Genomic DNA, 25,487 nt, shown 5'->3' on the forward strand with positions numbered 1-25,487 from the left:
TGTATCAGAAGGAATTGGCTGACACAGAAGAATTTCATGAAATAACATATGATCAAGAGCCTGTGGTGATGAAGGAGGAAGTTCAAGTTGCTCTGAAGGAATTGGCAAAAAACAAGGCTCCAGAAGTTGACGGCACATCAGTTGACATATTTCAACAAACAGACGCTGCTCTGAATGTGCTAAGCTGTGCCAAGAAATCTGGAGGACAGCCATCTGGCCTCCTAACTGGAAAAGATCGATATTTGTTTCCATTACAAAGAAAGGTGACCCAACAGAGTGTGGAAATTATCGAACAATATCATTAATATCAAGTGCAAGCAAGATTCTGCTGAAAATTATACAAAAACGATTGGAGCAACATGTCAACAGAGAACTGCCAAATGTGCAGGCTGGATTTGGAAGAGGTCGTGGTACTAGGGATATTATAGCTAATGTTAGATGGATCTTTGCAGAAAGCAGAGAATACCAGAGGAATATCTATCTGTGCTTCATTGACTATGCAAAGGCTTTTGACTGTGTGGATCACAACAAGCTGTGTCTGACTCTGAGAAGAATGGGAATCCCAGACATTTGATTGTGCTACTGCGAAACCTATACTTAGACCAAGAGGCAGTCTACATGGTTCAAAACCAAGAAGGGGGTCCATTAGGAATGTATTTTGTCTCCATACCTTTTCAATCCATATGCAGAACAGTCATCCGAGGTGCTGGGCTGTTCGAGGAGGAATGTGGCATCAGGATTGGTGGAAGAGTCATCAACAACCTGTTTTATGCAGATGAAACCACTCTGCTTGCTGAAACTGAGGAGGACCTGAAGCACTTGCTGCAGAATGTCAAGGACTGCAGCCTTCCATACAGATTGAGGCTCAACATCAAGAAAACAAATATTTTCAGCACTGGGCCAATTAGCAGCATCAGTATGGATGGTGAAGAGATTGAGATAGTTAACAGTTTTAGTTTACTTGGCTCCACAGTCAACAGTCTTGGTAGCAGCAGCAGGAAATCAAGAGACTAATTGCATTGGGAAAGTCAGCTGTGAGAGACCTCTCAAGAGTACTGAAGAGCAATGACTTCAGGATGGAGACTAAGGTGCGCCTGATCTGGGCTATCGTCTTTGCAATTACGTGCTATGCATTGGAGAGTTGGACAGTGAATAGGTATGATAGAAAAACAATTGATGCCTTTAAGCTGTGGTGCTGGAGAAGAGTGTTGAATATACCATGGACTGCTAGGAGAACAAACAGGTTTGCCCTGGAGAGGGTGAAGCCAGAACGCTCCTTGGAATCAAGGATTCTGAAGCTTCGTCTGACATACTTTGGGCATGTTGCAAGGAGGAACTGGTCCCTGGAGACGGACATCATGTTTGGCAGAGTGGAGGGGCAGCGCAGGAGAGGAAGACCCTTGATGAGATGGATCAATTCTGTGATTGGGATGGTGGGAATGAGTGTGTCGGAGATGGTGAGGTTGGCACAGGATAGAGCAGCATTTAGGACTCTTATACATAGGGTCACTATGAGTCACAAGTGACTCGATGGCACATAACAAAAACAACAAGAACAACTCACACTCATATGATGGGATGTTTATTTGACTGGATAGTAAGATAATGCCTTTTTTACTAAATGTTAGAATTAATATTTCTAAGTTAAGTTCTAAAAAGGTAGTTAGAATAGCTTAACTTCATTCCCCCCCCCAAATTTCCCTCCCTTTTGTAGAATAAAATGTAAAATTTTCTTGTTTAAAACAGTTACAAAGCTGTTTGATTAGTGGCATATTATGCATGGTAAGTTTTACGCATGTAAGTTAGTTACGTAAGAGTTTAAACAATGAGAAGCTATCCACCAGAAATGCCATAGAACCTGAAAGCTTGAAGGGAGTTGGACAAAGCTGGGGAAGCACTGGAATGTATTACCTGTTTGCAGTGTCAGTCGCCAGCAATACATGCGGCTGCTGTCTACACAGACAAGGGAGAGGCCAGCTGCCAGCACTCAGCTCTGGACTGGAGGGACACCTAGCTGGACTAAATTTCAGAAATATTTTTCAGTGATCACAAATGGACAATATTTCCATCTCATGACATTCCTAAAAGGAATCCCACTTAAAACCCTCATGTTTTTGTTATCTATCTTTGCATTTTTTTCCCAACTCACAGTGACTGCAGGGTGCAGAGGAGGATGGCTCCCTCCATAGGGGCTTGGGCTCTGGGCCTCTCAAAAGCAGATCACCAGGTCTTCATCCTCTTGATTCTTGTTGTTATGTGCCATTGAGTCACCTGCAACTCATAGCAACCCTATGTACAACAGCTCTGAAGCCTGCCCTGTCCCGAGCCAGTCTCACTGACTCTGACATACCTGCTCCCATTGTCCTAGTTACTGTATCTCATCCAGGGTCTTCCGCTCCTACACTGTCTCTCCACCCTTCTGAACATGACATCCTTCCCTAAGGACTGACCTCTCCTGGCCACATGCCCAAAGCATGTGAGAAAGAGCTTCAAAATCCTAGCCTCTAAAGAGCAACTTGACTTCATCCTCTCTAGGACAAACCCAACAACCTTTCGGCTAGCAGTGACCACTTTACTATTTGCACCACTGAAGAACCCCTCACAGCTGCTCAGTTCTCCTCAAGGAGCCAATTACAAATCCCTCTAAAAAACCATGCATCCAGCGCTGGCTCTGGCAGTTTTTAACAGAAAAGCAATTCAGGTAGTAATTTAACCAAGCTAGGTTCTGTGATGAGATCTTAATTAAAACTCCACAAAATCACCTCTTTCAATTCCCTGAGAGTTCTACTTAGGAGGTGGAGAGGCTGGGTCTTCTTTATAATAAAGGTATGAGATATTAAACACTCAGAGTGCATAATTAAACTGTCCTCAAACTTGAGTAATAGATCAAAACGCCTTTGTGTAGCCAGGATACTGGCTTCCAGGATTTCAAGCAACCTGTGTCCTTCGTCACCAACCCATCAATCTATGCTGTGAGCAGGGCCTCCTGTCATTCCCCACAAGTCTAACACGACTGTAAACAATTCTGTTTTAACCACCCTGGGTGGGCTTTTATGAGCTCATGAATCAAAACACACACTAGTAATCAAAGAAAATCTTCCCGGGTGCCTCATCTTTCAAACAAGACAATTGCACATGTTACCAAGTGCTTTTCAAAAATCGAACAAGCCTAGAACAAAATACAGTTATAGAAAAATATTAGCAAAGTGTTTTAAAAAGCTAGCCTCTTTTTGAAGTCAGGGAAAATATCTATCCATGTATAGATATTTATATAAGGAAATTTCTAATTAGACAATATGAAAAGTAGTATTCTTGCAGTGACTTTTTGTCATCTTTACTGCTTTTAAAAATGTGCTCAGATGCTTCATGACACAGAAAACAGCATGGTACATTTACACAATGGAATACCATGCAGCACACAGGAGTAATGATTTTGTAAATTATTACCTAACTTGGGAGGGACTGGAGAGTATGCTGAGTGAACTCAGTCCCACAGGACAAATATTGTATAAAACCATTATTATAGAAAGAGTATAAGAATCCAAGAGGCACGTGTAGAGGGAGGAAGGAAAAATCATGGATTTGTACAATTTGGTGGGTGGGGGGATGAGGGAAATGGGGAGAATCTGTTCTGGAAAACAATATATTTGAATTTTGTAAATAAATTACAATAATAATAATTATTTTAAAAATAGGAAACTAGCATCAAATCAAAGACCAATCTCCTCACAGTCCATGACCCTGAACAAAGCCCATGTCCTAGATATTAAAAACAAAATTTTGTACTATGTCAGATTTTATGTTTGTGTTTCCCTAGAAGGATAAAAATCAGCCTAAACACAACCATAATGTTGTTGTTGTTTATCTTTGAGATGGAACCTAACCATAGCTGACCCCCGGCATGTTTTCAGAGGCAGTTAATTGCATGGGAGGAGATTGTCCATCCTTTTCCCACAGAGCAGCTGGTTGCCTCAAAACACGGGCCTTTGGAATTGCAGTGCAGCTTCTTGCCACTAGGCCACCTGAGCTCTCTACAATCATAATACTAGAAATGAGAAGGGTGAGACTTAACTCGGGACATGTCTTCAGGAGCGGTCAAGTGCTAGAATAGAACATGATATGTGGTAAAGTAGAGGGTCAGGGAAAATGGGCGAAATCCTCAAAAAGATGGAATGGTAACAAAAGCAGCCACAATGGCCTCAAACATACAGAACGCTATCTGCGAAGAAAACAGTGACTGAGGGACCAATAAAGTTCTGCAGTCTCAGCCCAACCAGGACAAGAGGCCATGCGCGTGGGGATGCACATGGGCCTGGCAGTCCAGGGAGCTTCTGTCAACCCCCATGCAACTGACTGAACCTCTGTGGATCTGGTTGTTCAGCTCTAAAGTGAACATGACACAGTGCAAATACATAAATCGTTTATTCTTTCCAAATTACAAATCAAAGAGTTTGAGAACACCAGTTCTTACATAATTTAATTAAAGCAAAATATATTTTGACGGATCTGTGGATGTTTGTAGTCACTCATTTGCTTCCTCTTAGAAAAATTAATGTACTTGATTGTAGGTGCTGATATGATAGGAAACATGATATGTGCAAGCACCAGATTACCTTTCTAGAATCCAAATCTGTACTCCCAAAACCCATGTGGGAGTCCCTGGATAGTGCAAATGCTCCACCAAATGTTGCAAGTTTGAACCTACTCAGAGGTGCCCAGGAGAAAAGGCTGGTGATCCACTTTCAAACAATCAGGCCTTCAACACCCCTGTGGAATACTGTCCTATTCCAGTGCATGCTTGTCAATGTAGAAAAAAAAAAGATATACAGAAGACACAACCTTGCTTGCTCAAAGTGAGGAGGACTTGGAAGCATTTGTTGCAAAAGATAAAGAAATGCAGTCTTTGGTATAGATTGTATCTCAGTGTCAAGATAACAAAGGTTCTTAGGACTGGACCGATAGGTAACATCATGATGGATGAGAAGAAATTGAAACTGTCAACAGCTTCATCTTGCTTGGATCCACAGTTAACACCCTTGGTGCCAGCAGTCAGGATATAAGGAGAAACATTGTACTGGGAAAATCTGCAGTTAGGGACCTCTCCAAATTGAGAAGTAATGACGTCAGTGTGAGGACTAAGATGTTGTTGTTGTTGTTGTTATGTGCCGTCGAGTCGCTTGCAACTCATAGCGACCCTATGTACAACAGCCCTAAACTCCGCTCTGTCCTGTGCCAATCGCACTGTCTCTGACACTCCCATCCCAATTACCCAGTCACTGAATCAATCCACCTCATAGAGGGCCTTCCTCTCCTGCGCCGTCCCTCCACCCTCCCAAACATGATGTCCTTCTCCAAGAAACAGCCGCTCCTAGCAACAGACCCAAAATATTTGAGATGAAGCTTCACCATGCTGGCCTTTAAGGAGCACTCTGATTCCACCTTCTCTAAGACATACCTATTTGTTCTTTTGGCAGTCCTTGGGATATTATTTTCTTCCATGGGAAGTACTCTTCTCCAGCATCACAACTCAAATGAATCAATTCTTCTTCTGTCATACAGCTCAAAGGCATCAATTCTCCTTCTATACTCCTTGGTCACTGTCCAACTCTCTGATGCATAACAAGTGATTGCGAAGACCATGGTCTGTATCAGATGCACCTTAGTCTCCAGAGAGACACCATTGCTCTTCAGTACTTTGGAGAGGTCCCTAACAGCAGACTTACCCATGGCAATGCGCCTTTTAATTTCCTGGCTGCTGATGCCAAGAGTGTTGACTGTGGAGCCAAGCAAACTAAAGCTGTGTACAATCTCAATCTCTTCACCATCCATCCTGATGCTGCCAATTGGTCCAGTGGTGAGAATCTTTGTCTTCTTGACATTGAGCCTCAATCCATATTGGAGGCTGCAGTCCTTGACCCTCTGCAGCAGGCGCTTCAGATCCTCTTCAGTTTCAACAAGCAGGGTTGTGTCATCCGCATAACGCAGATTGTTGATAAATCATCCACCAATAAGGTACGTCTGATTAAGGCCATAGTCTTTCTGATCACTTGCTATGCATCTGAGAGCTGCACAATGAAGAAGGATGACAGAAGAATTGATGCCTTTGGCCTGTGGTGTTGGATATGCGGCTTTACCTCACATATTCTGGGCAGGTGGCTAGGAGGGGTTATTCATTGGAGAAGGACATGATGCTGGGAGGGGCAGAGGGCCAGCGAAGGGGAGGAAGACCCTCGACCAGGTAGACTGACATGGAGACTGCTGCAATGGACTCTTGTGTGTCAAGAAGTGTGAGATATAGGGGAGCTCTGGTGGCCTAGTGGCAAGAAGCTGCACTGCAATCCCAGAGACACACAGTTTGAATCCACCAGATGCTCTGCCAGGGAAGGAGGGACAATCTCCTCCTGTACCAGTCAGATCTGATTTGATGGTACACTGACACAAATAATAATAAAAAAAAAAAGAAGTGTGAGATGTTGCATGATCGAACAGTGTTAATATCTTTTGTTTATAAGTTCACTATGAATTGTACTTGACTCGACAGCACCTAATAACAGCAACAACATCTCCACACAATATACAATAACTAATTCAAGCTGGATGGAAGACTTCAGCATAAAACCTAAAACTATAACATTCATTAGAGAAAAATATTTAGTCCCATTTAGAAATCCTAAACTCTAATTTGTGGAATAAATTTTTGTTGTTGTTTCTTTGCTGACCCTCCACCCTTCTCAGAATCATGTCCCTTTCCAAGCAACATGCCAATTATGTGAGAAGTCTCATCATTCTTGCCTCCAAAGAGCAATCAGGCTGCACCCATATATGTTTGTTCTCTTGGCCATCCATGAAATGTTCAGTCTATCAAATAGAACTGAAAATGCACAAAGAGCAGAGAATAAAGTAACTGATTGGTATCTCCTAAAAATTAAATTCTTACAAGCATCAAATGATTTCTGAATTGAAAAACTGTAGTACATTCACACGATGGAATACTATGCAGACCTTGGGAGCAATGATTTTGAAAAATATTGTAGCACATAGAAGAGGCTAGAGAGCATTATGCTGTGACAACTAACTCAGGTACCTAAGATGATAATTGTAAAAATAGATAACCAGTGAGATGTGTATGGATATCTGAAGAGGGAAGGGGGGGAGGCAGGAGGGCTAATGGTGGGGAGGGGAAATATCACGGGGTCACAGAGTTTGGTGGGTAGAGGGAGGGGGAAAGAAACCCAACCCCACAACACAATGTGAATGAATGAAATACAATGTAAACAAATTATTGTATTCCAATCAATTACAAAATTTAAAGAACATTTCTCTGAAAGAGTAAAAAGAGAATATATACATATAGGAAAAATAGCTGTAAATGGCCTATCTGACAGAGAACTCATCTTACAAAGTTACACAAAATCCTAACACCTCAACAAGAAAAAAGACAAACAATCCAATTACAATATCTGTAGAAGACATGAAGAAAACGCTGCACCAAAGAAAACATTTAGATGGCTAACAGATACATGGAGGAATGTTCTAGATCCTTAGCTATTTTTGTTTTCCTTTTTGTTAGGTGCCCTCGAGTCGAGTGTGACTCATAGCAACTCTATGAATAACCCTGATCTGAACTCTGTCCTGTCCTGGGCCATAACCTCATTTCTGATAGACTTAACACTCATGGCTGCTGTCACTGTGTCAATCCATCTGGTTTTCCCTCTTTCACCAACTCTCCACCTTTCTAAGCATGATGTCCTTCTCCAAGAAACAGCCTCTCCTAGCAACAGACCCAAAATATTTGAGATGAAGCTTCACCATGCTGGCCTTTAAGGAGCACTCTGATTCCACCTTCTCTAAGACATACCTATTTGTTCTTTTGGCAGTCCTTGGGATATTATTTTCTTCCATGGGAAGTACTCTTCTCCAGCATCACAACTCAAATGAATCAATTCTTCTTCTGTCATCCTTATCTGCTGTCCAGCTCTCTGATGCATAGCAGATGATTGAGAAGACCATTGCCTTAATCAGGTGAACCTTAGTCTTTAAATTGACATCATTACTTTTTAGTATTTCGAGAAAACACTGGCAGCAGACTTGTCCAATGCAGTACAACTCCTGAATTCCTGACTGCTAGTACTAAGGTTGTTAGTTGTTGATCCAAGCAAGAAAAAAAAAATCATTGCCAGCTTTAATCCTTCCTCCATCTATCATGATGTTGACTGTTGATGCTGTGCAGAGTACTTTTCTTATGTTAAAATGTAAACCACACTGAAGGCTGTAGTTCTTTATCTTCTGCAGCAAGCATTTCATGTTCTTCTCACTTTAAGCAAGCAGGACTGTGTCATCTGCACAACACAGATTGTTGAATTATCCTTCAATCCTGATGCCACATTCCTCTTCATGAAGTCCGGCTTCATGAATTATGAATAGAATACAAACTGAATAGGTAGGGAGAAAGGATACATCCCTGATGCACACTTCCTGATTTGAAACCTTGCAGTGTTCCCTTACTCTGTTCACACAACAGCTTCTTTATCTCAATGTTAACCATAATTTGTTAATAATAATCATAATCTGTTATGATCCACAAAGTCAAATGCCTTTGCATAATCAATATAACACAGATAAACACTGCTCTAGTTTTCTGTTTTCAGTCAGAATCCATCTGACATCCTAGGGCATGGCCTCTTCTAAACCCTGCCATGAACTACAGGCAGTTCCTGTCAATGTACTGCTCTAGCCACTTTTGGATGTACTTAAGCAATATTTTGCTAGCATCTAATGCTAATTATATTTTTTCTATAATTTCCACATTTGGTTGGGTCACTTTTCTTGGAATGGGAACAAATATGGATCCCTTCAAGTCAGTTGGCCAGGAAGCTGTCTTCCAAATTTTGACATAGGTGAGCACATCCAAGGCTGCACCTATTAGTTGATTATTAGCTATTGTTGTGGTTGTTGTTAAGTGCCATTGTGTTGCCTGTGACTCATAATAACCCTATGCACAAAAGCTGTGAACCCTGTCCTATCCAAAGCAGTTTTACTGTTTCCAACACACCTAACTCCCTTACCCCAGTTACTGTAGCAATCCTCCTCATCCAGGGTGCTGTCCCTCCACCCTTGAAGCATGACATCCTTCTCCAAGGACTGGTCCCTCATGGCAACATGCCCAAAGTATGTGAGACAGAGTTTCAAAATCCTTGTCTCCAAGGATTAACTTGGTTTCACCTTCTCCAAGATAGACCTATTTGTCCTCTTGACAATCTGTGGGATGTTCAAGACTCTTCTCCAGCACCACAACTCAAAGGCCATCAATTCTTCTGCCACTCTTAGTCATTGTCCAGATCTTTAATGCACAGCAAGTAACTGTAAAGACCATGGCCTGGATCAGGTACACCTTAGTCTCTAGACTGATATTGTTGCTCTTTAGCACTCTGGGGTGGTCCAAGGCAGCAGCTTTTCCTAATGCTATTCATCTTTTGATTTCCTGACTGCTGATGCCAAGAGTGTTGATTGTGGAAACAAGAAGGCTGAAATTGTTAACAATCTAATCTCTTCTTCATCTATCATGGTGCTGCCAATTGGCTCCCCCAGTAAGAAGCTTTGTTTTCTTGATGTTGAGCTTCAATCCATATTGGAGACTGCAGCAGGCACCTCAGGTCCTCCTCAGCTTCAGCAATCAAGGTTGTATTATATGAATAACACAGGTTGTTGATGAGTCTTCCTCTAATCTTGATGCCACATTCCTCCTCATAAAGTCCAGCTTCCCCGATGGTCTGTTCTGCATATATTAAAAGGTATAGAGACAGGACACATCCCTGACACACTCTTTTCCTGATTTTGAACCATGCAATGTTTTCTTGCTCTGTTCTGAAGACTGCTTCCTGATCCAAATATAGGTCTCACATGAGCACAATTAAGTGTTCTGGGATTGCCATTATTCTCAAGGTTAATCACAATTTGTTGTCATCCAGCCAAGTGTCTTTGTATAGTCAAAGACACACAGATAAAACTTCCTCTGATACTCCATTTTTAGCCAAGATTCATCTAACATTGGTTATGATATCCCTAGTGCCATGGCATCTTCTAAACCCAGCTTGCACTTCTGGCAGGTCTCCATCAATTAGAGAGATGCAAATCAAAACAATGAGATAACAACTCATCCCAACAACAAGTTTGGCCTTTTCTTAGAAAGCAGAAAACAGAAATACCCATTACAAATCTTAAATAAGAAGTGGGACACTAACATACAGATGCATACTCATGTTCTTTGTAGCACTATTTGTAAATATAAGCAAAGAGTTGGAAATAACCCAGATATCAGCAGATAAATGGATAAAGAAACTACAGTACATACACACAATGGAGTACTGTACAATAAACTAAAAAACAACAAAGAATTCAAAAAACAGTGCTTAAAAGGGGTGCATCTAAAGACAAAATGCCAAGCAAAATTAATCATAAGAACTATTATTACAGAAGACCAATCAATATCAGAAAAAGCTAAGGAAGGGATTACACAGAACAATTCCTGGATAGTTACTGTAGATAGGAACGAAGGGAGAGGGAAGTAAAAACTAATAAATAGATAAGCTGGGTAGAAGGAAAGGCAATTGCAGTAAGATGTTGGTCAGGCATTATAATTAAGTTTATTAATATATTATAACTAATAAAAATGTGTACTTATAATTGAAGAAAAACCAATATGATTTATAAGGTCATGAAAACAAAGACAACAACAACAACAACAATAATAATAATAAGAAGAAGAAGAAGAAGAAGGTGGTAAAAGAATAAAAGACAGTAGAATTTACAATGCAAATGGTTCTCTGTTAAAAGCATTTCTTTTAAAGGTTTGGTTCTTACAAATGTAAATTTCAGCTATTTGGAAAATTAATATGCCAGATGATTGAAGTAGAATCATGATGCAACAAAATCACCTCTAGCAAAAAATGGGAAATTTTTTAAATGTTTAAAAAGAAAAATTATTTTGTACAGTGTTAGCAACACAACTTGGTTTATCCTATCCCTCTGCAGGCCTGCAGTTAGGTTATAAGTTTTCTTGAGTTTTTAAATGCCTAACAGCAAGTAATATGGAAAATATTATTGTCCATGCTGTTCTGGGTAATTGGTGCAAAACAAACTTTTGGCAAGAAAAAGACCAGTGAAAAAACAAACCAGTCAAATAAAAATCACTCTGAGGCTGAAAAGCTGTGCTCCGTACTTCTGAAGGAACTGAACCTGATGGCTGCCTAGCAGTTCCTGGTTCAGGTCGCTGCTGTCCCCATGCCTGCAGCCTAGCTGTGCACCAGCCACTTCAGGTTGCACCTCTCAGTGAAAGCAAATGCAAACTCCATCTGTAGTCAGCTCAAGTGGCCACTAAGAGCCTCATTAGAGGCACTTCAGGCACTGTTTCTAAGACTGTGTCTCAGGAACTAGGGTCTGTGGATCAAGCCTCTGTTCTCAGCACAGCTTCAACAACCCTCCTTTTCTCAGGTAGGACTGCTACTTGGCTCCATCCCAGCACACGTGGAGCCTAGAGATGTACAGGCGAACTGAGGCAGAGCGCAAGTTAACACACTCAGCTGACTGGAAGGCTAGAGGCTCAAGGCTACCCAGAGGTGACTGAAGAAAGGCCAGGCATTCGCATCTCAAAACCCACCACAAAGGTCCTGTGGAGCAGGCTCTATTCTTCATTCAGGCCCTCCTTTCAAAGAGACTCACTAATGCTGTTCACCAATGGATAGTGTGGAAACCCCCACCTTGAGTTGCCTGACTACCACAAAACCTGAAATCACATTTTATTAACCATAGTTACTTCCTCAGAGGGAACAGGGAGGAGGGCAGCACTAGGGCTGCTTGATGGATTAACAGATTAACTAACTGGTGGTTCCTTCTATTAGTCGTTCGGAGGGTTGTGTGTCAGCATGGTTGCCTGGATTTCCTGGTCTGGCACTTTGGACAATCTTTCCCTTGTTGAGGGTAGAAATCATGTTAATGACCCTCTTCATGGCATCTTGTAGAAGCAACCAACTGGTGAAAATAGAGGCTAGCCTTCATGGAACACACACCAAAGTCTGGCAGAGCTTGTTTGTGCTCAAATGGCATCCTCCACCTCCCTTGTCACTTCTTTGGTTCTTTGGATTTGAACCACCAGCCAGGTGATCTACCGAATTTGGACTGGTCAGCCTGCACAGTCACATGACGCAGGAAAAGCCCGTCTCCTCGAGTGTGGTCCAAGGGTCTGGAATGTGCCAGCCTTCACAAGCAGGTAAGTCACTGCCTCATGTCCTGATGTGTGTGTGTCTAATCAAGGGGTGATGTCTCTCTGGCAGTTAGAATCCACCAGCCGCTCAGCAGGAAAGAAATGAACAATTCCATTGTTGAACCAATGTGATTTACAGCCTTAAAAAACCCAGTGGAGGCCAGCTATGAGTTGGTTTCTACTCAATAGCAACGAATCACACACACACACACACACACACACCCATCAGGGAGCTCTGTTGGCCTAGTGGGTAAGGAATTGTGCTGCTATAATCCAAGGGCAGGTTGTTTATATCTACCAGCTGCTCCAAGAAGATAGGCAATTTACAGCCCCACCAGAGCGGAGTTATTTTCAACTCAGAGTATGTAACAAATATGTTGTTGTTGACTGCCTTTGAGTCGAGCACAACACACAGCGACTCTATGAATAAAAGGCCTGAAGCCCTTCTACAACTATCGACATTTATCAAAGCTCATAGTTTCTGGAGGTATGTTGTTTAGGAAGTGGATGCCACTTCTGCTTTATAAATAAACATATAACCTATGTCCATTTAAAAAAAAAAATCAACTCAAGACAATCCAGGAACAAAGTCTTTTTATCTTCATTTACCTGGGAAAGACCAGTAGGCTTCAGGTTTCTGGGGTGTTGTTTAATCTTCAGCAGCACCAGGCTTCTCTGTGCTTGACACATACTCCTAAAACTTGGCCTAATAGATGTTTGAGTTAGTAAGAAGTTTCTTAAGTGAACATCTTTCGGAGCAAACATCCAGTTAAAGTTTCTCAATTTCAGTAGGAAGGTGTCTATCCAGAGGGAAGCCCTGCTCAGTGCCTGGTGGACCTGAGACCTCCGCTCTGGGGATTTTCCTGATGTCACCTCCCTTTCTGAGACGGTGACTGAGAACACTGTGAAGAAGGACATGTGATCGGCCTGGTGTTTGCCTTTCCTGGAGCATTATGGTCCCAACGCCTAGAACATTCTACCTTTGACTCTTAAGACTCTATTGCTAACTCACTCATCCTCTTACTCCAGGAAGAAAAAGGCCTCCCTAGCCCAGTTCATTTTTTCCCTGTACATGACACAAGCTATGGGCAGGCATGGCAGTTATGAGGAAAGACTGTGAGGTTAAGATGTGCAAACGGCCAACTGTTGTAAAAAATTAAGAGTCTATAAATTTACTTGGCCAACTGACTGAAAGAGATCTGTATTTGTTCCTATCCCAAATAAAGGTGACCCAACAGAATGTGGAAACTATAGAACAATCTCACTGATTTCACATGCAAGCAAGATTTTACTGAAGATTATCCAAAAACAACTGGAACAGCACATCAACAGAGAACTACCAGATGTCCAGGCTGGGTTTAGAAGGGTCGTGGTACTAGGGATATTGTAGCTGATGTTAGATGGATCTTAGCTGAAAGCAGGAAATACCAGAGGAATGTCTATCTGTGTTTCACTGACTATGCAAAGGCATTTGACTGTGTGGATCATAACAAACTGTGGCTGACTCTGAGAAGAATGGAAATCCCAGAACACTTGATCGTGCTAATGCGAAACCTATACTTGGGCCAGGAGGCAGTCATCAGAACAAAGCAAGGGAACACTGCATGGTTCAAAATTGGGAAGGGCGTATGGCAGGGATGCATCCTATCTCCATACCTTTTCAACCTATATGCAGAAGAGATTATCTGGGAGGCTGGGCTCTATGAGGAGAAATGTGGGGTCAAGATTGGTGGACAATTTATCAACAATCTGCATTATACAGATGGCACAACCCTGCTTGCTGAAACTGAAGAGGACCTGAAGCACCTGCTGCAGAGGGTCAAGGACTGCAGCCTCCAATATGGATTGAGGCTCAATGTCAAGAAGACAAAGATTCTCACCACTGGACCAATTGGCAGCATCAGAATGGATGGTGAAGAGATTTAGATTGTACACAGCTTTAGTTTGCTTGGCTCCACAGTCAACACTCTTGGCACCAGCAGCCAGGAAATTAAAAGGCGCATTGCCATGGGAAAGTCTGCTGTTAGGGACCTCTCCAAAGTACTGAAGAGCAATGGTGTCTCTCTGGAGACTAAGGTGTGTCTGATACAGACCATGGTCTTCGCAATCACTTGTTATACATCAGAGAGTTTGACAATGACCAAGGAGGATAGAAGGAGAATTGATGCCTTTGAGCTGTGGTGCTGGAGAAGAGTATTGAGAATACCATGGACTGCTAGGAAAACAAACAGATTTGTCCTGAAAAGGGTTAAACTGGGTGGCTCCTTGGAGGCAAGGATTCTGAGGCTCCCTCTAACATAATTTGAACATGTTGTGAGGAGAGACCGGTCCTTGGAGAAGGACATCATGCTTGGGAGGGTGGAGGGACAGCGCAGGAGAGGAAGGCCCTCTATGAGGTGGATTCAGTGACTGGGATAATCAGGATGGGAATATCAGAGAGTGTGAATGGCACAGGACAGAGCAGAGTTTAGGGCTCTTATACATAGGGTTGCTATGAGTCGCAAGCAACTCAATGGCACATAACAACAACATAAATTTACTCCTCTGTGTGTGTGTGCTTGTGTTTGTGTGTGTGTGTTTCACTGGGCTCAAGTCAAATAGAGAAAGCAGTTATGTGTGTCTTCTCCCAGTATTTTAATGCAAACTTAGCTAATTTTCAAAGCTCATAATGTCAAATGGAGATGCTTCCAGTATAAAGAGAGCGAAATGTTCAAAGAAATCTACTAACATGAGAAGCAAGAGAGAGGAGTTACACAGAAACAGGTAAACATAGTTCTAATCCAGAGTGGAAAAAATTGGAAAACTGACAATCAGAATTACCAAGATTCAAAGAAATTCAGATTGAAGACACCTTTAAGACATTGCTAGAACTGTAGGCATGTTCTTCCAAGATGTTAACAGGCATACTTGTGCCAGATGAATTTCTCTCATCTACTTCAAAGCTCTATCGCCTCTTAAAGGGTCTTATGGTTATCACAAGAGTCCACAATTAAGGTTGCATAGTGGAATGTACTTGGGGCAGTGGGAGGGGTGCAGGGGGATTGTGTACCAGGGAATGAGTGTTTCTTTTACTTTTGAAAGAGAGGAGCAAACTGGGGGTGGGGGGAGGGATGGGCGGGGAAAGAAGTGCAGCAATGAATGAATGGAAATCTAAAATCTCTGCAAATGCTCATTAAAATTATTTAAAAAACAAAACAAAAAAAAAACCCAACCAACTTTAATTAAAATGCACTATTATTGAGCTAATACTTTATAAACGGAAAGAATTTATCTTTCTACATTGAGCACCACTCTACCCAATTCAGTAATCATTTTTGGACTCCACAGGAGTAATATAATCCTGTGGAATTTTCAGCCTCAAAACCCCAATGGAAGGCCAGTATGACTGGGCTCTGACTCCACGGTGATGAGTTTGTGACATACTGTTGTTGTGTACCAGGAGTCAGAACCAAGTCGTAGCTGATCCTCCAGCTTTTCAGAGGCAGCAAATCACACAGGAGAAGACTGTTCATCATTCTTCCGCAGAGCCGCTGGTGAATCCAAGCTGTGTGCCTCTGTGCTGGCAGCTCAGTTCCTTACCACTCAGCCACTGGTGGGTACGGATGCACTGCTTCAATCCACAGTTAGTACAAGCCTCTGGAAAGAAAACATTTTCTTAGGGAGAAAAAAAAAAGCAAAACATCTGTGATGGGAGTTTTTCTAGAGGTTCTAAGATGTCAAAACCTCAAGCCTGTTCATTTTTGTGAATCTGAAGGGCAGAGTCACAAGGCAATGTCTTCACCGGGCCCATTACGCCTTTGTTCGGATCTGGCATGGGTTGACGACTGGACACAATTCTGGATCACACCTCAAGAGCCTTGGGCTCCAAGCCTGTCCGTGCACCTCAGGAGACCAGGCCATTTGAGTAAATCCTCTGATCCTTTGTTCTCTTTTGTGTAGATTCAAGATTCCAGCATTCACCTCATCCAGGCCTGCTTGAGATCAAATGGGACTTTGGTCAAAACACTTGGGCTCGTTTATCTTTGAACAAGAGACAGCCCTATGAGAATTCTCCTCTACGGGCCAGCTACCCGGGTCCCAGGTGAGCAGGTCCCCTCTGGGGAGAGCTACACAGTCTAAACTCCAGCTCCCCGCTGCTTGTCTGGGGTGCACAAGATTCGGTCTTGCGGCCAGCAGCTCAAGGAAAACCAAAACAACAGTGGAAACAGCAGTTTATAATAGAAGCGTCTTTTCTACCATCATGACAGGACTGCTATTACAGTGTTCTGATATATGAGAAGCTTATCTGGTGTGTTTGGGGTTGCCAAAGGGGCAAGGGCCAGTCATTTCTATTGTCAGCTCTGAAGGGAAATTTGAACAGAAATGTAAATGAAGTGGCATCTGAGACACCTGCTGCTGGCAGCGCTTCCCCAGCAGCCCCAGTGAGAAAGGGAGAGCAGCAGGGCCCACAGCAGCCCCTGCAAGCCGGCTCAGAGCTGGGTCACTACAGAAGGGGCACCCAAGAATATCAAAACCGTATTTCTGTACTGACTTCAAAGACTTTGAGAACAAATTTCCTTACAATTACTGATACTCTGACCTGGCAAATACCTTAAGCAAGTCCTCTGCTTGTGTGCTGCAGCAGATCCCTATGTAGTGAGAGGTAGCACAGGGACTCCTGAAGATACAGCAAATGAGCACAAAGGCTATTGGGGGAAGCACTGTGAGGGCAGAGCTGGTGCAGGGCGGATGAGCTCACCACAGTCTATCGGGGCAGGGGGTGAGGGAGCACCGTGAGGACAAAGCTGATGCAGGGCTCTATCTGCCAGCTGCAGGTCAGTGTCCCATCACTTGCTCTTGTGTCAAAGGATTTGAGGGTATGGTTAAGATGCCTTAATATTGGGTTTCTGGTTCTCCTGTGACCATGTGACATCAGCCACTTACATGCTGAGGATGTATCTAGTCTCTCCACTCGCTGCTCCAGGGCATGGCTGGCACTTGCAGCCGACTGTCCGTGAAGTCACCCAGATAAGCAGAGGCCCAGGCACCAAGCAGAGGTCTACACAGCACCAAGACCTGGGAGTACACCACTCTTTACCTGATCGCCAGTCCTTGGAGGTTCCTGGCAGCCTCTGCAACCTGCCTTCTAGCATCTTGTTAATTCTAACAAGTCAATCTTCCAGTCCTCTCTACGCCTTGATGAGCATGATTTGTGTTTTTGTGACCCGTTTCTCCCTTCTTATTCTGTGATACCACACTCTGAGCAGAAAACATGGCAAAAGTTAAGACTTAACGTCAATCACTTTTTTTCCTTCGGACTTCAACGCCGGCCTTGAGATTCCAACTACAGATAGAAAATAAACAGGAGGAGGAGAATGATGCCCGTTAATTTTTAGGTCTCCTATGCATTCTTTTCTCTCTTTCTAGAATTCAACATCCAACGTCTGAGGTTTCTCAAAAAGAAAACTGAAGGTAACAAATATTTGGGTTTTTAGGCACCACATCACACAGGACCTTTAACTCTTGGGGCGGACCATCCTCCTGTGAGAGGTTAACATAGGAAACAGATGCCATACTTGTGGCAGACTCACTGTTCTTATCAATTCCAAACCTCTATTACCTTAAAAAAAGAAAAAGAAAAAAATTTACTAAAAATGCACAATTACTGAACCGAGAATCCTCTACAGAGAAGAATTTGTGTTTCCATGTCGAGTATTCCCCTACTCGATTCTGTGAATACTAACTATTCTGTATACACCAGAATCCCCAAATGGTATAGTGTTGGCACATCGACTGGTAACGGAAGGGCCAGTGGCTCAGGTTTATCTGGAAGCATTTCAGGAGAAAAGCCTGGTGATCTACTTGTGAAAAACTCAGTGAAAACATGGAGTCAGCTCTAGTCTGACAGGCATGGAGTTACCACGAACTGAAGCAGCCTTGGTTTGCGTTTACTACACACCAAGCAACGGACAGGTAGCAGGGGAAAAGGCTGCTCTGGGGAAGAAGTATGGCGAGGGCACGAGACCCGCCTCACTGGTGCCTCGAGTGGAGTGACCTGAAGCTCTCAGGACAGTGGGCCACTGTCTGTCGAGATCCTGCAGATGCTGCTCAGCCTACAATGGACTGCCACCTCCTCTTGGCAAAGCCTCTGGTATCACATGCTCTCAGACAGTTCAGCTGGCTGGAGGCTAACCGTTTACCCCCTCTCCTGAGGTGCCACAATTTCCTAGTGAGCTAAGAACATACTGGACAGACAAGGCCCACCTTCCCCAGTCCCGCCTTGCCCTTCGGCTGTCTGGCTCTGGAACCGTACAGGAGCATGGAGCATGGGAAATGTGATGTAATCACCTGGAGGTAAAGACCATGTCCAAGCAGCCAGCACAGTGCTCTGTACAGAGCAGACCCTCATAACTAGTCCCATGGCTCCCCCACCAGCCTCAGGTCACAATCCCCTTGCACCTACTGAGATTCTCCAGCTGGCTCTTTCCTATGGGCTTAAAGCAACAATAGTAACACACATGCGGGCTGCTATTAATGACCAAGTTTTGCTAAACTAATCCAGGACCTAAATGGTCAGCCAGCTTGTGCCGACCATCGCTGGGTCTTGCCCTTGGTGCTTCCAACTCCCCAGCCGTCCTGCCCAGTGGACCGTTGTGTCAGCTCGCCGTGTTCTAGGAATGGGGAACTGAAACTTCCTTCTTCATGACAGATCGTCACACAGCCAGAAAACCCTGCTGCTTTCAGAGACTTTGGATCTTAGGATGGAAATGTGTCCCCAGCCCCTGAGCTAGAAACCTGAATGCTGAGCTGACCCACCAGCACCCTGTACGGGGATGCTGAGTATCCATCCTGTCAACCAGATCCTGCAGCCACAGGAGGTTCCTGGACACTTGAGAAATAGTGAGAATCATGGACTGAGTTTTAAATTTAAATGGCCCCAAGTGGCGAGTGCTGACCATATCGGGCAGCTCAGCTGAAAGCATCAATGTTTTGAGTGACGGGAAAACATTTTTGAAGACAGTGTTTTCACAAGTACAGAGCTACTCAATATTGGAAAGTAACTTCTGTCATTGCTATCATCTACTTTTCAAGTCTGAAGTGGAAATAAAAACAGCAACTATAAAAATCTACACTACTTCAACTACTTCTCTCTAGACTAAAATATACATTTTTAACATAGAGGCACGAAAAGGTCCAAGATTATAAAAAGAAAACTAAAGCCATCAAAGCAAAGAATTAGCAAAATAAGCGTAGTAGAAGTTAATTATGTTTAATGCTTAAAAGTCTGAATGCAACAAACAATCTACCATTATAGAAGTACCGGTGGTCAATACAATGCATTAGAACTATGTACAATGCACAGTTTAGTATCAAAATCTTTCTACACTGTAGAGTTTTACGAAACTGTTAATGACATCAAACACTAAGCACTTAAGACACCATTTTTGTTTCTGCTACCACATTAGGAACGTCAATGGACAGTCCATTTCAACTTGCAGCATCCATCCATTTCTAGTATGAAATGAAGTCATTTTCTACGTATACAATAAAGTTTATCTACACGGTTCTTTTGATTTTGATCCATAGCAGCAAAGGCACTGTACATCAGCAGATCCACAGACTTAAAAGGGTTTTGTGTTTTTTTAAAGCATTCAAACAAAACAATAATAAAAAAGGAGTCACATATCATAGTTTAACAGCAACAACAACAACATAAAAGATAACACAATGTTTCTGGCACAATGGCACAGCCTGTGTCCGTATCGGGGACTTCCAACTAAGACATAGAAAGAACCGGAGGTAAAGAAAGTAAGTCCTCATCCCAGGTGAGAGTCCATTCTTTCTGGTTTTTAGCGGGAGGTCCTTGCTCATCCTCCTCGGCTGTCACTGTTTTGTAAAAGACTCGGCTTTGCACAGTGGAAGGAGTTGTCCCTGTCAGCTGTGCAGTTCCCAAAGAACATGCCAAAAAATAGCCCGTGATGTCTTTTAAAGACAAAACTGCCCCAGGATACATCTCTCCCTTGGCTAAGAAACATGGCAAAAATATCCAGCAGGGATTACTTTATCTTTCTGAGGCCAATTTGTTCATCTGACTATAGTACAATTTAAAAAAAGAATTAAAAAGATATTACAAAGACATCTGTCATTAAGGGGGAGGGGAATGAAAGAAAAATCCAATTCTTTTTAGAGATTATGTAAAGCGCTCTCTCTACATATATGATTACATTTGTCCAAATAGACTCAAATGACTACGACTTGGGCTGTCGTATTCTAATTGTTCAACCAAGTTCCCAAACTGTTTTTAAAAAAATACGTAAAAACAGAAAAACCTAAAAACTTAACAACACAGCAACATATTGCTTCCATGTGTAATTATACATTTCACATCTCTATACAGTCATTAGTCTACAGTTAGTGACAATGTTTAATCAGTTTAAACCTTCCTTTCCCCTCCTTTATCAAAAAAGGGGGGATTAGGGTATCAAATAGGATGCATTTTCTTTATCAATGCAGGAGCAGACAGCTGTATTTAGTCAGTCATTGTTAGAAAGCCTTCTTTAAACAAAATAAATATATTACAGATATGATACATAAGTAAAGATCCCATTCACTGGTAAGTACGCCTATCCCACGTTCTTCCAAGTAGATATCTGAAAGATTTGGTATCACAGATTCTTAATGAGTATTCACAATTAAACAGCAAGTAGGAGGTGGGGTTAAGGGGACTGAACTCCACAATGGTAAGGAGCATCTGGATTGCTGGGTTACCGAGGAGCGGGGGGAGAGCAAAGTGCGCATGAAGATTTGTCCTTAATAAATAACTTCATAAACTGTGGCTTTCTTATCCCCAGAGCCGGTGACAATGTACTTGTCATCCACCGAGATGTCACAGCTGAGCACCGAAGAGGATTCTTTGGACTAGGAGAAAGCACATCAAGAAAAACATTAAGTATCTGAAGAAAAGCTAATGAGACAGGATGGGAAGATCTGGGGCAAAATTGACACACACCGCCCTCCACTGAGTCACAGGGACTTCACAGGGGAAAGGCTTTGGTAGAGAGGGGCCAACCCCCACACTGTGGGTGCACCTCCCCAGACTGGTCTGTTCTTGCCCTGGGAATGGGCAAGGAAGGGACACAAAATCAGTGACCTTGACCTTCACCGGTCCAGCAAGGGATGATTTCAAACCGTGTTTTCCAGACTGAAAAGAATGGGGTGTGAGGAGTATGAAAACCCCTTGGCTGCAATCATATAGCTTAGATTTAGACAGAGCCGTGAAAACTCTGACAATGACGCTCTGTCCCTCTCTGAGCCTCAGTAATAAACAGGAAACATTCACTGGACACCATAGCATTTAAGTGAGGAACATATTGGGGAAAATACTACCTTTCTTGAGGTAGAAACAGAAAATTCTTTATAGTAAAGTCCAATTTTGTAATTTATCCTGTATATGAAGGCGGAGAGTTTCAACAGTTTAAACAATAACAAAGTACCCTATTTAGAACTGTGCATGCCAAATTTGGCAGGAAGTACAGTAAGGGTGATGGTTCAGAATTCAATTCTAAGTGGACTGTGTTCATAAAAAGTAAGTCAAAGTTTGGTATTATTTATCAAAAATTATTTTAGATTGGAGCTGTTGGTGTGCACTACCGAGTTGGAACAGACTCATAGTGACCCCGCAGCGGGTTTTCAGAGGCAGGAAATTATACAGGAGATTGGCTATCTTTCTTCTATGGATCTGGCTGGTTCAATCAAGTGCCTTTGGGTTGGGAATGTACCTCCTTACCACTGAGCTAGACTATTTTATCAGGAGAAAACAGCACTAAGTAATGTTTTACTGACTTTAAAAAAAAAGCATACAAACAGACACTATGATTTTTTCTAAAGAAATATCACATTTAGTTTTTGTCTACAATTTGATTAACAGATACTATGATTTTTTCTAAAAAAATTACTATGGGGGGAAAAAATCACATTTAGTTTTTGTCTACAATTTGATCCCTCTATAAAAGTTTCATCAATAAAAGAAAACATAATTTATGACATTAAAGTTCCATTACATAACATTAAAGAATCCAAGTTAAAAATTTAACAAAGATATACTGAACCCTGACACTCTTTGTTGGCTGGGGGGTGGGGGAGGTGGAATGGCAAAGAAATAATATAATAACAACAGTACTCAGACAACTTGTTCAAGTTTTAAACTAAAAACCAACCAAAACAAAAACCCCTAATTCCCCCCCCCAAAAAAAAACCAAAACAGAAAACTCAAAATTTCAGTCAGGGAGTGACCAGGGGTCCCACAATTGCAATGCAGTGCAATGGGTAGAGCTGGGCTCCTGAGCCAGAAACATCCGGGATACCCAGCTCCGCACCATGGAGGCTACGACACTTAACCCGAGCTGTTTTCTCCTCACACACAGTGAGAACATTGGCCCTGACCTCCCAGGAACACCATGTGTGTAATTCTTATCAGAGAAGGCGCCTGTGAGCATCACCACAAGGCAGGCAAACAAGCACACATTACCTGGAATATACTGGCCCCATAAGGTGTTCTCCAGGCATTCAGCAGGTTGTCCTTCCCAGTGCTCACAAACCACTTGCCTACAGAAAGAAGGTTTCACAATAGACAAGTGTGAGTTACTTCATCAGACACTTGAGCCCGACTTTCCAGAGCATGAAAATATTTACAAAAGAGGCATCTGCAATATAGCTATCTTTCACTTCAAAGCAAAAGCCAACCTGCCCAGATGTAATGAGTCACGTATACTATGACAATGATAAAGGGGATAAACGCCAGAAAATTACACGGCATTCGGAAGTAGGCATGTGCACGGAAACGATGCAATTCCAAAGAAGGATGCATGACTAAGTGGAAGCACCTGACTTGAAATGACAGAAAACAGAGAAGCTGCTTGCTTACCACAGTGGGCAAACTTGAGCGACAGCACACAGCTCTCATGCAGGTGCAGCTGGTACTTGTCGGGCTTGGTGACGTGCAGCACCTCCACGTTGCTGTTCTCCATCCCCACCGCCAGCCACTCGCCCGTTGGGCAATAGCCCAGAGAGAAGATCTAGGATTAAGATGGGAAATTGTCATGCTATGGGTGACGTAAGCACTTTCACCACAGACAAACCCATCTTCCGGGGATTATTTTAACTCTGACAGAAACCAAGACAATCTGGATTAACAGGAAGAAACTAAAGTCACATCATGAGTAATATAATAATTTATCTATCAATCATGTTGTTGTTGTTATGTGCCGTAGAGTCGCTTGCGACTCATAGCGACCCTATATACAACAGCCCTAAACTCTGCTCTGTCCTGCGCCAATCGCACTGTCTCTGACACTCCCATCCCGGTTATCCCAGTCACTGAATCAATCCACCTCATAGAGGGCCTTCCCCTCCTGCGCCGTCCCTCTCCAAGGACCAGTCTCTCCTCACAACATGTCCAAAGTATGTTAGACGGAGCCTCAGAATCCTTGCCTCCAAGGAGCCACCCGGTTCAACCCTTTCCAGGACAAATCTGTTTGTTTTCCCAGCAGTCTTCTCAATACTAGTATTCTCAATACTCTTTTCCAGCACCACAGCTCAAAGACATCAATTCTCCTTCTATCCTCCTTGGTCATTGTCCAACTCTCTGATGCATAACAAGTGATTGCGAAGACCATGGCCTGTTACTTAACCCTATTACTTAACAAATATACAAAGTAATGGTCTTTGAAAGAAAAACCTTCCAGGTTCTTATTTGTTAGTAAAGTAAGATAAAAACCATTTTATGTTTAATGGAATACTAGAAATATACCAATGTTCTAAATAACACAAAATCTGGGAAGGAAACTGCAGATTTTTTCATTGTTATGAAAACTGCTATGACTTGATCACATCTGGCAAAATACATGAACCACTTTTTAATTCTGGTTTTTAGTGTGTCTGATATTCCCTAAAAACTATTCTCTTAAAATGTCCTCGATGACTGACCCAACCCTGGATGTGAAGTGGTGCTGCTGTGCTGGAGGGGAGTGGGGGTGGGGGTGCAGGAACACAGGGCAGCCCAGCACTTCACACAGGCTGGGGTGGGGACACCAGTCACCTGGGACGTGAAGTCGTGCTGCTGCAGCTGCCGCCCCTCACGTAGGTCCCAGGACCTGACCGTGTTGTCCAGTCCGCCCGTCCAGAGCTTCGTGCCATCGTTGGAAATGTCGATACAGCTGGCTCCGTCCGTGTGGCCCTGGAACTGCCTGAGCGTCAAAACCAGAAAAGGCATTAAATATGGAGTTCCAGTTTAAACTTCTTCAATGAGACAGCCCATCTTTCTCCCATGAAGGAGGCGGTGGATTCAAACCCTGATCGACCCTGTTAGCAGCACAACTTATATAACTCACTCTGCTATCAGAGTTCCTTATGAAACATGCAGCGCAGGCCGAGTCCTACAGTCTTCTGCAGACTGAAACTGAGGGTCTCTTCCCTTTACCTGCTCACCTGGCTAGCCTCAATCTCCTCACACTCTACCTGGCTAGTCACACCTGTTGTTTCCTCCTCTCTTAGGGGCTGGGCTCGGGAGACTCCTTGGAGGATATTACCCACCAGTATCCTTACCCACCAGAACATAAGTCCCTTTCTAAAGAGATATCGGTTAGGTTCATACATCCTTAAACGTGGGGCAATGGGTAACCAAGACCATTTCAGGGTGAGTAGCATGCAGCTGAGTCTAGGCCATGTAAGTTCTGGATGCTTGCTAAATGAATGAGGTTCATACACACAGCACCTCAGGCCACATACGCCATGCAGAATGAATCTTCTTTCTCTACTGATAGACATATCAGGAATGATGGTGTAAGCAAGCAAGAGATGGTGCGTTACAGGTGCATCAGAAGAAAGCCCTGTCAATCTACTTCCAAACAGCAGCCACTGAAAACCCAAGGAGCACATTCTACCTAGACATACCAGGGTTCACCACGTGTGACCCAAGTCAGAAGCAACTTGACAGTCACTGGTTTTAATAAGACAATGAAGTCATAAACGTTTTGCTCCCTTTTCACAGCCGTGGCCTGATACTAAAATTGCTCTTTTGTGCCTGACTCATGTTGCTCAGCATAATCTGTTCTAGATTCAGCAACGCTTCATGAATTCAGGGACTACCAGCTCTGACGACATAGTCCCTAGTGAGTTATGCTAAGTTCGCATCTCTGCAATTTGAATCCATCAGCAGTTCTTCAGGACAAAGATGGCTAAGTTCCTTTAT

The 25,487-nt window shown here is 43.0% G+C and overlaps 1 protein-coding gene across 7 annotated transcripts in view; it reads right to left on the bottom strand.

Annotated features, from left to right (window-relative positions):
- Positions 1-20,742: 20,742 nt before the first annotated feature.
- LOC102867049 (transducin-like enhancer protein 4-like) overlaps positions 20,743-25,487 on the bottom strand; it is a 215,243-nt gene continuing 210,498 nt past the window's right edge. For 4 of the 7 annotated variants that reach the window (XM_006891982.1, XM_006891980.1, XM_006891981.1 and 1 more), the window contains 4 exons: positions 24,336-24,483; positions 23,163-23,313; positions 22,767-22,843; positions 21,034-21,157 (listed from right to left, as the gene is read on the bottom strand). In XM_006891982.1, the coding sequence (XP_006892044.1) occupies positions 21,050-21,157; positions 22,767-22,843; positions 23,163-23,313; positions 24,336-24,483 (484 nt within the window). In that variant the 3' untranslated portion in view covers positions 21,034-21,049. Of the gene's footprint in view, positions 21,158-22,766; positions 22,844-23,162; positions 23,314-24,335; positions 24,484-25,487 lie in introns of all 7 variants that reach the window. The other 3 variants (XM_006891977.1, XM_006891976.1, XM_006891978.1) reach the window with 3 other exon arrangements.

Source organism: Elephantulus edwardii, unplaced genomic scaffold, assembly GCF_000299155.1.
Source record: "Elephantulus edwardii isolate Elephantulus edwardi_28Jun2011 unplaced genomic scaffold, EleEdw1.0 scaffold00108, whole genome shotgun sequence".
In the NCBI taxonomy this organism is placed as follows: domain Eukaryota; kingdom Metazoa; phylum Chordata; class Mammalia; order Macroscelidea; family Macroscelididae; genus Elephantulus; species Elephantulus edwardii.